We start from the raw sequence: 18,232 nt of genomic DNA, 5'->3' as shown, positions 1-18,232 counted from the left end.
GTTCAAGTTCCTATCTCACTATTCATGAGCACAATCTTATTTTAGTAAGTATTCTGCTATAACACATTTTATAAATGCATCTAATTTAATGCGTTTATTTTTTCAAGATGTTTTGAGTCCTTAAAAAAAAGATCACATGAAATGGCTCTTTGAGCACTTGCAATTTCACCACTCTTAAGGAAAAACACTACAGTTCAAAAGAAAAAGACACACCACAAAATTCTCTCCCTCAGACATTCATTTATTATTTTAGGTCACAGATAAAAGATTTCTACATAGATCAGAATAGACTATCAACTATATTAAAACGATTTTCTCGGGGCGCCTGGGTGGCTCAGTCGGCTAAGTGTCCGACTTCAGCTCAGGTCACGATCTCGCAGTTTGTGGGTTTGAGCCCCGCGTCGGGCTCTGTGCTGACAGCTCAGAGCCTGGAGCCTGTTTCAGATTCTGTGTCTCCCTCTCTCTCTGACCCTCCCCCGTTCATGCTCTATCTCTCTCTGTCTCAAAAATAAATAAAAACGTTAAAAAAAAAATTTAAAAAAAAAATAATAAAACGATTTTCTCTTTGTTCCAATCAATTGAAATTAACCAATTTCAACAAAGTTGTGACTAACACTTAGACCTCATACTGATCTCCTAAAACTCTTAGCCTGCATATCAAAAGTTTTCTTCAGAACAGACAATCAACTAACTTCTATGTTCTCCTTCTGCTACTTCACTACCCACCCTGTTAAGACATCATTTGTGTTAAAGTCCTCTCACCTTAGAAGTATTACAAGCTTCTCAAAGAAGCTTATTAAAGAAACCATCCCAACAAAAAAAAAAAAAAAGAAAAGAAAAGAAAAAGAAAAAGAAAGAAAAAAAGAAAGAAACCATGCTTTAAACATCTCTGTATCCACCACAGGATTTACACCTAGAAGACACTCAGATGTTTATTACCCAGTGGCGGTCAATAAAGATAAGCAGTTACTGGAGGCTTTCCATTATTGTCCTAAATTAAAACCTTTTTTGACTCTTCATTATGAAAAGTTTCAAATATATAGAAAAGCTGAGAAAAGATGAAGGTATCTTAAGTGGACATTTTCCACTTAAGAGTCAACTCAACTGTTAACTCTAATTAAATTTTGAGGCTCTTTTTTATACAAAAATTACTAAAACAAAATGTAAGACAATCTTGTGCACTCTATTGTTTACTTATTCACTTCATATTCTTTAAAATAGATTGGCAAAGAAAGTTACCTACTCAAAAGTATTTTTTCTCAACAACCTATCTTTAAGCAAAAAATGGCCGTAAAGTAACCTACTCTAAAAACTATTTGTCAAAATGTAGACTACATATTGATACAAACCTAATTTATAATTTTTTAAAGCTACTTTGCTAACTACAAAGTTGAACTCTTGCTGAAAACAAGACAGCTTAAGTAATAAAATCTAAGTAGATATATACCAATGTGTCTAGGATTTCCTAATAGTAATCACGACCTCCAGTAACCTATCCCTCAAAGCCACCAGGGATGGTTTCTGAGACATAGATATTCCCTGTGATCTCTGTTTTACAGATCTTTTGTGACTGGTCAGTGGTGACAACCATCATGCACTGTATTTTTCATATGATTTGGGGACAATGTTCCTTTCTCAAAATGATAAAACAAAATCTAAATTTTTATTTAGATTAAGTTAAAAACAACTTGTTATTTAAGAAGACTGAGAGATAACAAGATATACACCTTAAAATTATTAAAGATAGTCTATGGTCATTATTGACCTAAGCAACTTGACTAACACTTTCAGCTTTCTACAATCATTTCTTTTATTTAAAACTTTTATTTATTATCATTTAACTTTTTATAATAATTTAATTATGCCTTTGCCTACACAATATCAGCAAGCCTCACCCATGAATACTGGCATTTGTATAACATAATGTAGATTTTGCAGTAAGGAAGGGACTATGTCCAAGCCTACATTTGGTAGAGTGGCTAGAATAATGAATATCAGTTAAATATTTATTACATATTTTTAAAATCAGTCTATCTTCATTATCTTCATAGGAAGAGTCATTTAACTGAGGGTGTTTTAAAGCTTACACAGCTGTCAAAGCAAAAGAAACAGGGCAGCAAATGTAACTTTTAAGACAAAAATAAGATTAAAGCTGACTTATTTTAAAAAAAATGTCTATTCTAAAACTGGATAAAAAATAATCATAAATATGAGACTAGAAGACTATTAATAAATGTTGTTAAATTCATTTTAAGGGTAGTCTCCTGGCAAGAGAATCTTGTGTCAAAATAAACAAATACCTAATAGTAATAAATGAATGTTTAAACAGTAAACACACCCACATATACACTCTTTTTTAAAAACATCTTCCCCCAGGGGTGCCTGGGTGGCTCACTTGGTTCAGCATCCAACATCGGCTTAGGCCACGATCTGATGGTTCGTGAGTTCAAGTGTCACATCAGGATCTGCCCTGAGCATGGAGTCTGCTTGGGATTCTCTTTCTCTCCCTCTTTGCCTCTCCCCAGCTTGTGCTTTCTCTCTCTCTCGAAATAAATAAATAAACTTAAAAAATATTTTTAAAATATTTCTTAAAAAAAAAAATCTTCCCCCAAAATAAATGCCCAAAGTTGATGCAGTAGAATTGAAAGAAATTTCAAAATGTAGAGTTATTTTTCTATGCAAAGGAAGTAAAAGGTATACTGGTGAGACAGAAACTATATTTATATAGTGCTTTTATTATAAATTAAATATAATAGCAGCCTTGATAGTTCTAATATTCTTACCTAACAGAGAAGGTGATGATACTTCAATTTTTAAGGGATATATATATATATATATATAGATATAGATATAGATATATATCTATATATATATACAAAGCAACCATTTCTCACTTATGATTGATACATATAATTTGGCCAAAGATTTCCCTTTAATGGTTTGTGTAATAAAGTAGAATTTAAAAACTAGAAAAGTTAACGAAATCCAATTAAGGGCATTTATCTCAGAAATCTCTCTAAAATAAATATTCTTTATAAAGGAAATAAGAATATGTTTGAAAAGAACACCTATATTTAGATACCATTTTAATCCTAAACATGCTACTCTGCAGAACTACAAAGTCAGTTACAAAGTTATAACAGAAACACAGCAGAACAAACTCAATGCCTAGTAATTAACTACCTATCAGACATGATAAAAGTTTCAGAAGTAGAGGAGTAAGGAATATTTCACTGAATTTTCAAAAATTAAATGACCCTGAGATCTTGCCATTTGCGACAACATGGATGGACCTAGAGGGTATTATGCTGAGTGAAATAAGTCAGACCAGAAAATCATACCATATGATTTCACTTATATGTGGAATCTAAAAAACAAAACAAATGAATAAACAAACAAAAAGCAGAAACAGACCCATAAATACAGAGAACAAACTAATGGTTGCCAGATGAAAAGATGGGCAAAATGAGTGAAGAGTGGGAGGTACAGGCTTCCAGTTATGGAATAAATAAATCACGGGGATAAAAGGTACAGCATAGGGAACATAGTCAATGGTAAATAGTATTGTGTGGTGACAAATGGTAGCAACACTTATGGTGAGCAAATTAAATAAATAAGATAAAAGTAGATCCTCTGTCAGAATGCCTAAAATAAAAAAGACTACAAAAAAGTTTGGCAGGAATGTGAAGAAACTATAAATGCTGATGGATACAACCGCTCTGGAAAAACTGACGCTGAACAAACACTAACACTATTACCCAGCAATTCCATGTCTAGATAATGTGTCATATATACCAATGGCACATTAAGAATGTTCATAGAAGTTCCCCATATATTAATGAAAAACTGCTATGTTCAGCAACATAGATATATCCCATGAACATACATTTAAGGAATGGAAGCCAAACTACAGGAGCACAGATACCATGATTCCATTTAAATAAAGTTCAAAAACAGGAAAAGTTACTCTCAAGTGTCAAAGGACCATATAGCAGTTACCCCTAGAGAGAAGGTGGGGAGAGGTAATGACTACGAGAAGATATGAATATTAGCAATGTTCCTTGATCTGGATACTGGTTATACAGGTGTGCTGACTATGAACATTCATCAAGCTATACGCTCATGATTTGTGCACTGTTCTGCATAAGTTCTTAAAAATACATTTATATTTAAAACTCTAAATAGGCACAGTTTTCATTCCATAAATGTCACCCTGAAATGTCTTACATCTCTATTGAGATTCTAGAAAGAGTAAGGGTTAGGAACTAAGAGCTGCTTCTAAATGAACACTCAAAAACGAAACTGAATAGTATTTAAGTCTAAATAGTAGCTTCAAATGCTAAGAAGCTATAATTAATTATCCATTTTAACATGTTTACAAGTTGTGTTTGGTTAAGCTTACCCAAATAATAGCTTTTAAAAATCTTAATTTTGCATACAAAATTATTTTGTATACAAACCTAGCCTAAACACATTATTTAGTTGCAAAAAAAAAAAATCAACTTTACACTTTTCTTGAAACTCTTAGGAATTGTTCATTGCACTTCATGAATTACTCACTATGAGATGTTTCTTCAATGAATGTCTTTCAAAAACAATAAAAACTAGCAAAAACTGGTTTTGGAAGCATAAAGCCAGAATAATAATAATAACAGACGTCCAATCAGGTACAATGACGTTACCATGCACACAAGTAAATTTTTATTTACCAATTCTTTTTATCTTGCTACATTCCAGGTTTCATAAATATGTACTTTTTTTCATCTGTTCTGTAGGTGCTTTTATTACTACTCCACTCCTCTCAGAAACCTTCATTTAGGTTAAAAAGTCAAAAAGTTGTACATGATCTGAAATTATAATTCATCGCTTACTGTTGTGAACTTCAAATAACTTTGGCAAAAAGTACACAGAGAGAATCTCCTAGCCCTAGTACCTAACCTGATGTTTACTTCAAAGTCAAATTTAAGATCATATAATCTGCTATAAAACACAAATGCAATCAAGTACACTGTATGCTAGATCAAGAAAGACTGCGAGAGTTTTTAAAAAAAAAAAAAAAAAAAAAAAGCTCTCAGTCTCAGTGTCCCTTTATGTGGGGGGAAAAAGACCAAGAAGAATATCCTTTTCATTATTTTTCTCCTGGCTTCTCTAAGATCAACACTGTCATACATAACTTTCTGTGATGATAGAAAGTTCTATGCCTGCAATGTCTAGTATAGTAGTACTAGCCATATATTGCTAAGGAACATTCCAAATGTGACTACTGCAACCAAATTTAGTTTTTACGAATTGAAATAGGCATATGTAGCTTGTGGTTACCATACTGGATAGCACAGGTCCAGATTATCTATCTTCTATGATTCCCTTTTAATAAAAAATGAGATAACTAAAAAAGAATTAAAACTTCGAGTAAGGGAAAAATTAAAATGAGGCTTCAACTCCAAGGTGGTTACAGATGTAGCTATTCCTTAAGGAACTAGCCAGTAGTCCAGATAGGATACTCAGTTTAAAACACCGTAGGTTTGAAAGAGGCAAAGAAAGAAGATTCAAACTACATCCAAGAATGTAGATCCATCCACAAAACCACGAATACATTCCAAAACTATCTTTTTCCACAAAGCAATAAATTTGGGTGTGGGGGGTGGGGGATATAGTGGTTTCCTAAGAGAACCCAATTCTGGCAGTGAGCAGTGAGAATGGCTGTATTATTGTGCAATATCTAATCAATTACCTATTATTTGTGCCTGGTTTTCATGTTCTATGAACAACAGAAGTTTCAACATTATCAGAGAATTTCAGCATATGAACTACTGATATAAACACAAACACCTAGAAACTCTTTCGGTTAAGCACAAAGACACTATTAGGTTACATCCTTAATAAATAATACAAAATTTAGTACATTTGGTGTTCTTTGATTTGCCAATAATATAACTGATTATAAAAGCTAGTGTTGGAGGTTGATCATTTACATAACTTCGTGGCCTCATTAATAGCTTTTTAAGCATTCAATACTCCAGAAACCACTTATATTTTAGTGAGCTTGGTGAACTGAGAAAACAATGTTGAAAAATGACAAATCAATCAGCATTTAAGATAAGATCAGCTCTGAACTTAAAGACTTCCAACCAAATGGCAATAAAAACAAGATTTACAGTCAGATACATACCACATACCAGCAATCTATCACAAGACCAAGGTTCCTACTTCATAAAAGGATAACCAAAGCCAATTGAGTCTTTAATATACTTGTTTGGTAAATAAGCTGATTTTGGAAAAGTCACAAATAATGTATATCCACAACTGTATGACTGTGACAGTTACTGGAAAATATGTGTAATAAATCCCAAACGCCTTACAATCCATATGTTTCACTTGTAGAGAAATAAAAGTACTTTTAGAAACAGTAATTTTTATTTTTAAAGAATATATTTCTACAGAGGTTTTAAACCTGGAGGTTTTCAATCCTTTAAAAATTCCAACAGAAAACTGTTAGTAAAATTTAACACTAACAATCCTCCACATTTCTGAGAACCATCTGTTGCTCTCTTAAGTCAAATTAAAAAATAAAAAATAAAAATACAACTCATTCAAATGACTCTGCTAAAAGAACAGTTACTTTTAAAATAACTTTGAAATCAGTATATCTCAAAACACATTTACCAACTATTCCACAAATGTACCCCCTTCTGATAATAAAATCAAGTTAAACACAAAAGAATGTTACGGAAGTCTATTTTCCAGAAAATAGACTTTTATTTTATATAAAATAAAAGGGGAATAAGAATGCACTAAATAAGAATGCATTTAATGTTGGAAAATTTAACTATTTTGCCAATAGCTTACTGACAAATTTGAAAAGGAACACAATTTTTATTCCAAAACAAATACTTTGCTAAAAATCTAATATGCTCCTTTACTCAACAGAAACATTTATTTTATTAAGTAATCAAAATTAAATTACAAGATGGGGTGATATATCAAACAATATATTTGTAACCAGGAGATTCAGGGCATGTTTAAAAGCGTTTATTTTTGTATGACTTCATTAGATGGAAATGAGAAGTAAAGAACCCATTACTTTTGGCATTTCTTAACATAAAAACATATATGCACATTATACTACTTATTAACATGTGCATTTTTTGCCAATGGACTCTGAATTAAAACTTACCTGTTTTGTTGACTTTTTTGTGCCATTGAAAATCTTCCAAGCTAGCCCATTGCCACCACTGGCAATGTGTCGACCAACATCAAATTCTCTAGTGACAGGGTTTCCCATTACAGCACTAGTGACATCAGCTGTTACTTTCGTAACAGTACTCTTTAACTTATTAAGCATGGACTCCATGGCTGCAATATTGAGTAGTTACCTAGAAACACAAGGGAACGGGGGGAACGTTGATCATTTGTTTTTACTTGTTTCAACACTTAACATTCATTATTTAGTCTGAAAACTTAATATACCCCCAAAAGGGAATGAAACAATTCTAGAGTATAAAAGCTACATGTTGGTTTTGTCTTCAAAGAACCCAATACATTCTAATGCAATTTAAATCTAGGAACCAAACTGTTCCTTTCAACCTCAATTATTACAGACCAGGAAGAGAAAAGACACTTGACGCTGACATGAATGTTGTTCAACTATATAACATGAACCCGCAATACTTTAAGGGTATTAGAGGGCCCAAATCTTTCTTCAGACTAAAAACAGCCATATAAAACCTGAAAGGAGCTAATGCTATCTATACTAAACAAGAAGTTTGTATTTGATACAAGTTTCATTCACTAATAAAATAATCATTGAGGGGCACCTGGCAGCCTCAGTCACAAGAACTTATGATTCTTGATCTGGGGGTCGTAAGTTTGAGCCCCAAGTTGGGTATAAGATTACAAAAATAAATAAATAAACTTCACAAAAATAAAAAATAATAATGATATAAGGTGCCTTGGTGGCTTGGTTGGTTATGCATCCAACTGTTGGTTTCAGCTCAGGTCAGGATCTCATGGTCATAGGATCAAGCCCCACATCGGGCTCTGTGCTGGGCATGGAGCCTGCTTGGGATTCTCTCTCTCCCTCTCCCTGCCCCTCTCCCCAGCTTATGCTTGCGTACACTCTCTCTCTCTCAAAATAAATAAATAAGCATTAAAAAAAAGAGAGACAAAGAGAAGCATTTGGAGAAATTTTAAAAATAATAAGTAAAATAACTACTGTTGACCTATGAAATCACTCAAGAATATCTTCTAAAAGAAAAGCATTGATGGCAAAAGGACAGTAAAACATGCACAAGCAGTAAGTCATAAAATATTTTTTCTTTTAATATTTATTTATTTTTGAAAGAGAGAGGGAAGGAGGGGCAGAGAGAGAATCCCAAGCAGGCTCTACCCTGTTAGTGCGGAGCCCAATGCAGGGCTCCAACTCATAAACTGTGAGATCATGACCTGAGTCAAAATCAAGAGTCAGATGCTTAACAGACTGAGTCACCTAGGCACCCCTCATAAAATATTTTTAAAATTTTACACACTTCTGGCCATGATGTAGGAACAAAGACTGAATTTATCCTCTTACCTTAAGCAGCTAGAAGCTGGACAAAACATATGAAATAAATGTTTTCAGGCAGCACAGGTAGGTAATCCCAATGAGAAAGCAAACTAACAAGGTGAACCCCAGGATTGCTCCAGCTTTCTGCCTAGAGGTACACTGCAAACCACAGAGTAGAGAGCAGAATTCCAAGCAGCGGTCTAGCTGAGTTAAAGAGTTGAGGAGAGGGGCTCCTTGGCGGCTCAGTTGGTTAAGCATCTGACTGCGGCTCAGGTCATGATCTCACAGCTCATGAGTTGGAGCCCCACGTCAGGCTCTGTGCTGACAGCTCAGAGCCTGGACCCTGCTAAGGATTCTGTGTCTTCCTCTCTTTCTGACCCTCCCCCGTTCATGCTCTGTCTCTCTCTGTCTCAAAAATAAATAAATGTTAAAAAAATTTTTTTTTTTTTTTTTTTAAAGAGTTGAGACAAATTGGGAGTTCAAGGATGCAGAAGTGCCTAGGAGTTCTGGGATACAATTTCAAAGAGAAAGGGGAAAATTAGGGAACAAGAGAGAAAGAAAGAGAAAGAGAGAAGGAAACTATGCTAAGAAAGAGCTCAGAAATTTTCAGAGAAATCTGATGCACTGTTGAACACTAAGATGCCCACACATGGTATGAAACTCCACCAGGTCAGGCAAGGACCAACTAGAGAGCTGTAAGCTGAATAGTTCCAGAGTCCACACAGGGCTGCAATTCATTTAATTTCTCACCAGCTAGAGTAGAGGCCTCAATGCTCAACCAAAAGCATTCAGTAGAAACCCCAAAAGAACCATGCCTTAGTAGTGAGATAAACTGTTCTCAGAGTAAAATCTACTCTAAACCTGCCCTAAAAAACTAAAAGTAAGTCTCAAATGATCAAACTAATCATGAATTACTTAACTGACCAGAATGAAACCCAATATTCATGAAAGAAAGACAAAAAAAAATTTCAGAAACCTAACAATGTAACATTCACAATGTTCACCATGCAATCAATAAATATTAGATTTGCCAAGAAGCAAGAAAATGTGCTCATAATCAAGAACAAATCAGTCAATAAATCCTCCAAAATGATAGGTTATAGACATTAAAAACATTAAAAAGCTATCATAATGAAAGCTCAGTTGGTTAAGTATCCAACTCCTGGTTTAGGCTCAGGTCATGATCTCACAGTTCGTGAGTTTGAGCCCCCTATTGGGCTCTGTGTTGGCAGCACAGAATCGGCTTGGGATCTTCTCTCTCCTTCTCTATCTGCCCCTCCCCTGTTCACTCACTCTCTCTCAAAATAAATAAACTTAAAAAAAAAAAAATCTATCACATATCTAAGTATTTCAAGGAAAACATGAACATAATGAAGAAAATAGGGTCTTTTTTAAAAACCCAAATGAAAATTCTAGAGATAAAAAGTAAAATATTTCAAATAAAAAATTTAGAGAATATGATTAACAAATTAGAGAAAGTAGGAAAAAAAATTAGTAAAACCTGAAGGTAGAGTAAAAGCCTAGGGAAAAAAAAAATGAACAAAGTCTCAATGACCTGTGGGACAATATCACAGTATAACATATATAACTGAATCCCAAAAGTAAGAAGGAAAAGGGAAAAATAACATTGGAAAGCATAATGGCCAAAATGTTTCTGAATTTGATGAAAACTATACAAGGTGTCAAGAAATTCAATAAACCACAAGCAGGATAAACAGAAAACCATGTTTGGACATGTCATATTAAATAGCTAAAAGTCAGTAAGAGAAAATCTTAAAAGCAGCCAGAGGGAACAGGAAAATTACATAGAAAGGAAAAAAGATAAGAATTTTCCACAGACTTCTAATCAGAAACTATACAAGCCAGGGAACAACTGAATGGAGGTCTGTAAAGTGCTAAAAAAAACAAACAAAAAAAACAAAAACACCTGTCAACCTAGAATTCTATAAGGCAGGGGAAAAAAAAACTTTCAAAAATAAATGTGAAATATTTCTTCAGGAAAACAAAATCTGAGAGAATTTGTTGCCAACAAATATTCACTAGAAGAGATATTAAAAGAAGTCCTTCAAACAGAAGGAAAAAGATACCAGATGGAAATGTGAATCCATAAAAAGAATGGAGGACACTAGAAATAAAAATTACGTGGGTTTATAAAAAAACTTCTCAAGTTATTTTTAAAAGATAACTGATCATTTAAAGCAAAAAAACAAAATACATATACCTATATATATATATATATATAGGTATATGTAGAAGTAAAAAATATGACAAAACAAAACAAGCACAGGAGAGAAGAAATGGAAGTATATATGAGAGATTCTTCTATTATATTTCAAGTAATATAACATCACTTGAAAATAGATTATAGCAAATTAAAAACACATTAAATCCTAGACTAATAAGTAAAATAATAGATACAGCTAAAAAGTCAATAATGGAAATAAAATGGAATCCTAAAATAAGATGAATACAAAAAGATGTAGGAAAAGAGGAAGAAAGGAACAAAGAACAACTGTAACAAGTAGAAAACAAATAGCAAGAGAGCAGATTTAAATCTGACCCTACAAATAATTACATTAAGTGTAAATGATTTAAAATTCCAATTAAAAGATGAAACTGTCAAACTAGATTAAAAAGCAAGACCCAACTATGTACTGCTAACAAGAAATCCACTCCAGGGGTGTCGACGTGGCTCAGTTGGGTAAGTGTATGACTCTTGATTTCAGCTCAGGTCATTATCTCATGGTCATGGGATCAAGTCCCACACTGGAGCCTGCTTGGGATTCTCTCTCTCTCCCTCTCTCTCTGCCCCTCCCCAGCTCATGCACATTCTTGCTGTCTCTCTTAAAATAAATAATAAACATTAAAAAAAAAAAGTCCACATTACAGGATGACTTAAAACTGAAAAAATGTTAAAATATACCAAGCAAGAGTGGCTATATTAATTACAAACAGAATAGGCAACATTTCATAATAACAAAGATGTCAATTCATCAAGAAAACATAAAATCTTCAATGTGTACACACTGAATAAGAGCTTTAAAATAAAGACAGCAAAAAAATGACTGAAAGAAACAAACAAATCCATAATTATACTTAGAGACTTCAAGGATCCTCTTTCAGAAATAAATGGACATAGACTGAGCAGACAAAAAAAAATCAGTAAGGATATAGAAGACATAAACAACACTATCAAACAACATGACCCACCCATAATATCCTACTTGACAAGAGCAGAATGCATTTTGTTTTCATGTGTACGTGGAACATTAATTAAGACTAACTATATTCTTGGGGCTCCTGGGTGGCTTTGTCGGTTGGGCGGCCAACTACAGCTCAGGTCATGATCTCGCGATCTGTGAGTTCGAGCCCCGCGTCGGGCTCTGTGCTGAGCACTCAGAATCTGGAGCCTGCTTCCGATTCTGTGTCTCCCTCTCTCTGCCCCTTCCCTGCTTGCTCTCTCTCTCTCTCTCTCAAAAATAATTTTAAAAAAATAAAAAATAAAAAAAAGACTATATTCTTGGCCATAAAACAAATCTCAACATATGTAAAACTACTGAAATATAAAATACATTATTTGAATTTGACCACAATGAAATTAAACTAGAAATAAGTAGTAGGTAAATATCTTTTTAAAAAAATGCAGGGGCGCCTGGGTGGCGCAGTCGGTTAAGCGTCCGACTTCAGCCAGGTCACGATCTCACGGTCCGTGAGTTCGAGCCCCGCGTCAGGCTCTGGGCTGATGGCTCAGAGCCTGGAGCCTGTTTCCGATTCTGTGTCTCCCTCTCTCTCTGTCCCTCCCCCGTTCATGCTCTGTCTCTCTCTGTCCCACAAATAAATAAAAAAAAAAAAAAAAAAAAAAAAAAAAGTTGAAAAAAAAAATGCAAAACATATTTGAACTTCTCAAATATGTATTAAATACTTCTCAATAACCCAAGGGCTAAAATAAATAAGTCACAGAAATTTTTAAATACTTTGAGGTGACTGAAAAGTAAAAATCTGTGGGATGTAGGCAAGCTGGTGACTAGTGGAAAAGACACAACTTTAAATGTTTATATGAGGGGGGAAAAACGCCAAAATTAGTGCTGTCACCTTCCATCTTAGAAAGCTAGGGGAAAAAATAAAAAAAAACAACTAAACTCAAATTAAGTAGGAAAAAGAAAATAATGAGTAGAAATCAATGAAACACATTGAATTTAATGTAACACTCTATTTTACAGAAATAAAAGAAAAATCAATGAAGCCAAAAACTATGGCTTTAAAAAGCCACTAACTACATTAAGAAAATGTTTAAAGACACAAATGACCAATATCAGAAATAGAGGAAATCCTACAGATTCTAATCCTATATAAATCCCAGATTTTAAACAATAAGGTATTACAGATGACTTTATGCCAATTAATTCAACAACTTGGATGAAATGGAAAAAATCCTTGAAAGCCAAAACAATTGACTCAAGAAGGAACAGGAACTCAGAATAGTCCTACATAAAAGAAATCCAATTCATAACTACAACCTTTACCACAAAATATACTCCAGGCTCAAATGGCTTCCCTGTTGAATTCTATCAAATATTTAAGGAAAAAATAAAAACCAGATCTGTACAAGCTCTTCTAGAACACAGAGAGAACAATTTTCATGTCATGTTATATAGTCAGTATTGTCCTGATACCAACAACTAATGACCCAAGAAAACTGCATACCAATATTTGTCATCAACATGCAAAAATCCTTAACAAAATATTAGCACATCAAATCCAATAAACCCAACCCTATAACCAAGTGAGATTCATCTAAGGAACGCAAGGTTGATTTAACACTCAAAACAAATTCACGTAGGGGCGCCTGGGTGGCTCAGTCGGTTGAGTGTCCGGCTTCGGCTCAGGTCATAATCTCGCAGTTTGTGAGTTAGAGCCCCTCATCGGGCTCTGTGCTAATAGCTCAGAGCCTGGAGCCTGTTTCAGATTCTGTGTCTCCCTCTCTCTCTCTGCTCCTCCCCGGCTCATGCTCTGTCTCTCTCTCTCTCTCTCAAAAAATAAAAATAAAGATTTAAAAAAAATGTAAAAAAAAAAAAACAAATTCATGTAATTCACCATACTAACTACATAATGGGGGAGGGGCATATGATCATCTCAATAAAGGCAAAAAAGATTTTTAACAAAATTTAATACATATTCACAATAAAAATTCTCAGCTTAGAACAGGAAAACAAAAAAACAAAAAAAAACTTCCTCAGGGCTCCTGGCTGGCTCAGTTGATAGAGCATGATGCTCCTAATCTCAGGGTTGTGAGTTCAAGCCCCACAATGGGCATGGAGCCTACTTTAAAAAAGGAAGGAAGTAAAGAAGGAAAGAAAGGAACTTCATCAATCTGATAAATAGAATCTTTGAATACCTACAGCTACTATTATATTTAAAAATAAAAGATTGATTGCTTTCTTCTTAAAGTAAAAATATTTACTTTTACCACTTCAGTTCAAAATTCTAATGGAGGTCTTAGCCAAAGCAATTAAGAGAACAAAATAAAAAGGTATTCGGATCATGTACAATTAAAGTCAGAAGGAATCTACAAAAATGCTACTAGAATATGAGTTTAGCATTACAGTAGAATGTAAGAATGGAATATTTTTTAAAAAAAGACTATTTCTGGGACACCTGGGTGGCTTGGTTCGTTAAACTCCCACTTCGGCTCAGGTCATGATCTCATGGTTCACGGGTTCAAGCCCTGAGTCAAGCTCTGTGCTGACAGCTCAGAGCCTGGAGTCTGCTTCAGATTCTGTGTCTCCCTCTTTCTTTGCCCCTCCCCCACTCACGCTCTGTCTCTCTCAAAAATAATCATTAAAAACAATTTTTTTAAAGACTATTTATACTAGAAACAAACACTGAAATTTCAAAAATACCATCTCAAGAACATGAAACACCTATCTAAATTTAAAAGATATATAAGACTTGTACAGTGAAAATAACAAAAACTGCTGAGAAAAACTGAAGAAGACTTAAAGGAAAGATTGTGGGGGCACCAGGGTGCCTCAGTTGGTTAAGCGACCAACTACTGATTTCGGCTCAAGTCATGATTTCATGATCCTGAGACTGAGCCCCATGTCAGCTCCTCACTCAGTGTGGAGCCTGCTTAAGATTCTGTCTTTCCCTCTGTCCCTCCTCCGTGCATATGCATGTGCATGTTCTCTAAATAAATAAATAAATAAATATAAAAAACTTAAGAAAAAAAAAAAGGAAAGATTGGTGTTTATGAATTGAAAAACTCAATAATGTTAAAATACCAATTTTCCCTACTGATCTATATACTCAATGTAATCCCAGTGGAATCCCTGAGGCTTTTGTAGAAATTGATGAGCTGAACCAAAAATAATACTCTTGAGTAGGGGTAAAGCTCAGTGGTAGAGCAGTTGCCTGCAAAAATAATACTCTTGAGGATACAGGCTTCACTAAATTGTCAAAGAGTCCATGGCACAAAAAGAGGTCTAAACCCTGTAACTTTCTTCAACTTCTGTGTTTACTCCTAAAACTGATTTGCCTGACAAAGTCTGTGTCCTACAAATCTTCCTTAACCCACACTTTCCTTACAATTTTCTCCCACTTGACCAAAGAAAAGTATTTTCTCAGCTATCCCAGTCTTATTATAGGGCATTTCCCTGGATATAAAAAACTTTGAAGAGCAGGGTAAATGCAATTCAAGAATGCATTAATACTGAAAGTCCTTTAAGAATAAAGCAAAAAATATCGGGGCGCCTGGGTGGCTCGGTCAGTTAAGCATCCGACTTCAGCTCAGATCATGATCTCACAGTTCATGAGGTAGAGCCCGGCATCCGGCTCTGTGCTAACAGCTCAGAGTCTGGAGCCTGCTTCGGATTCTGTTCTCCCTCTCTCTCTGCCCCACCCCTGCTTCTTGCACTCTCTCTCTCTCTCAAAAATAAATAAACATTAAAAAAAGTTTTTTTAATAAATAAAAAAAATAAAGCAAAAATAAGTTCGGGAAAAAATACTAAAGAGGATGTATGTGCTTTATTCCTTCCAGCCCAGATATTAACAGCAAGACCCCATGCCTTATCTATCACAGATTTACAATTAAGAAATAAGATGGCTGTCATAGGGATATATAAGAACAAGTTAATTTCAATCAACAGGCAAAAACTCCAAGGTTTTGATAAAAGCAAAACATAATCACAATATGCAAGTCTAGAAATTAGATCCTTTTTAACAACTGAAACTCTTTTTTTTAATGTTAATTTGAGAGAGCACATGAGAGGGGGAGAGGAGCAGAGAGGGAGAGGGATAGAATCCAAAGCAGGTTCCGTGTGGACAGCACAGAGCCTGATGCAGGGCTCAGTCCCATAAACCATGAGATCATGACCTGAGCTGAAATCAAAGAGTCCAACACCCAACCAACTGAGCCATCTAGGTGACCTGTAACTATCTAAACTCTTGACAAACATTTCAGATACCATCAACTTAAAAACATGCAAAGGAGTATATTGTTTTTCAAAATTATTTAGAGAACACACAAGCAAAAATATTTGGAAGGCCACTGGACTAAGGCAGCACTAGTTTATATCTAATTTTCTCTGTTAATTTAAATTATATTGATGTAAATATGACCTACTTTCTTCCATGACAGATTTGAAGTATCTATAAACAGAAATAGAGACTCACTTTCCCTTTTTAATTTAATGCATTTCTATAAGCAGTTAGAAAATGTTGCTGTTGGCATTATGAAAATATTTATTGCATGCCAAGTTGTTCTCTATGAACATCTGCTGCTGATTTTGATGGGGGAGGTGAAGGGACATAAAAACCCTATTTAAAACCTACATACCCATTCCTCTAACTCTGGCTAAGTCGCTACGTATTATATGCCATGTGCTGGTTATACACTGGAAATGCAGATGTAAATAGAAACACTTCTCTCTTTAGGGACTCAGTCCTGTAGCTAACTCAAACCTGCAAAGGTTTATAGCAATTAACAAGACGTACGTGCCATGCTCCAGGAGAGAAGCAAGACCATGATGTGATTTGAGAACTACAAATAGCTCAGTATGAAAACAAAGGATATTTTCAGAGGTAATATTCAAACTTGAAATGCCCATCCATCATCCAAACAGAGCCAACACTAGTGTGTGTACACATGATGAGAACAGACATGGAAATTCACCTGGTAAATTATTTAATATTTATTGAGTGCCCACTGTGTACGTGATACCATATAAGAAAGTGGGGGAGAAAGAAGGAAAAATAAGCCATGAAAGATCTTACCATCAAAGGGCCAAGAGACAGAGAAGTAAACCATCCATAGCATTAGCCTACAGTGATAAAATGCTACAGAATACACATACAAAGTCTTACATAGCAAAATAAATAAATAAATAAATAAATAAATAAATAAATAAAGCAAAACAAAACAAAACACAAACAGGAACAGAGGGAAGGAAGTTTTCCCAAAACAGTAAAGCAAAGCTAGACATGTCTCTAACAGTGAATAGGAATGAACTAGGTAGAGAATGGGAAAAGTATAGGAGTAAAGACAAAGAGTAAAAACAAAGCAGTTCAGATAAAGCTGGAGGAAACAGGGAAGTATGGCAGAAGAGACTTATAAAAGCCAGATCACCAAGAGCAATTAGTAATAAGCAATCAAGCTATAAGCCACAGAAGGGTTTCAAGCATGAGTAAGATCAATCACTCTATCAAGCAAAGTGAAAGATATACTAGGAGTGGAAGGAGGGAATATGGCAAGACTAAAGGGAACATCAGTGTGATGAACTACATACATAGTGAGGGATGATATAATTTACAATGTATACAAAGCAAGAAAACAAAGGAAAGGACAAGGACACTTGGAAATAAGGACAAGGAAGATAGGGAAGAGATGGCAGGAAGAGGGGATGTTTCAAAGGTGTTAGTTATATGGATGCTTATTTTATAACTACATATTAAACTTTGCTATGCACTTTTACATACATCAAATTTTAAACAAATTTTAAAAGAGGGAGAGGTTGGGGTGCTGGGTGGCTCAGCTGGTTGAGCGTCCAACTTTTGATTTCAGCTCAGGTCATGATTCCAGGGTCGTGGGATCAGCCCCATATTGCTCTGCACTGAACATGGAGCCTGCTTGGGATTCTCTCTCCCTCTACCCCTCTCCCCTACTTGCTCTCTCTCTTTCTTTCTCTCTCTCTCTCTCTCTCAAAAAAAAAAAAAAAAAAAAGAGAGGGAGAGGTTGCTGAAGTAAGATAATAGCAGTAAGGAAGGAAAAGAAAGGAAAAAACAAGTACGAGTTAGAACTAAGTGAACTTCGTGACCAATTAGATAAAGGAAAGGGACAAAACTAGGAATCCCAATCAGGTCTCCCATTTCAGAGTCTAGGTGGAGAGTGAAGCCATTCACCAAGGCTTATAAGACTTACAAGAGATAACTCTGTTTTTGAGAGGAAGAATTCAATTTTTGACATTTTGAAGTTGAGTTGCCTGAATGACATTCACATGGAGATAGATCTAGTAGGTTTTTAGATATATAGGCCAAAAACTTAGAAAAAAAGTCTTGACTGAAGACTAAACTTTGGGCACCATGAGCTTATAAAGCAGTACAGCAGTTAAGGCTGTGAGCTTGAAAAAGGTTGCCAAGGAGAGCTTTTAAAAGAAACCTTGGGAATGCAAGCTTGGTGCAGCCACTCTGGAAAAC

At 34.8% G+C, this 18,232-nt stretch overlaps 1 protein-coding gene across 2 annotated transcripts in view; it reads right to left on the bottom strand.

Annotated features, from left to right (window-relative positions):
* Positions 1–18,232, bottom strand: part of SCYL2 (SCY1 like pseudokinase 2) — a 71,683-nt gene that overhangs the window by 48,046 nt on the left and 5,405 nt on the right. For both annotated transcript variants that reach the window (XM_078449564.2, XM_078449561.2), the window contains exon 2: positions 7,175–7,373. In XM_078449564.2, coding sequence (XP_078305690.1) covers positions 7,175–7,351 — 177 coding nt within the window. In that variant the 5' untranslated portion in view covers positions 7,352–7,373. The remainder of the gene's footprint in view (positions 1–7,174; positions 7,374–18,232) is intronic.

This window comes from Panthera onca, chromosome B4 (genome assembly GCF_046562875.1).
Source record: "Panthera onca isolate mPanOnc1 chromosome B4, mPanOnc1 haplotype 2, whole genome shotgun sequence".
Taxonomy (NCBI): domain Eukaryota; kingdom Metazoa; phylum Chordata; class Mammalia; order Carnivora; family Felidae; genus Panthera; species Panthera onca.
This window is presented reverse-complemented; position numbering and strand designations above follow the sequence as displayed.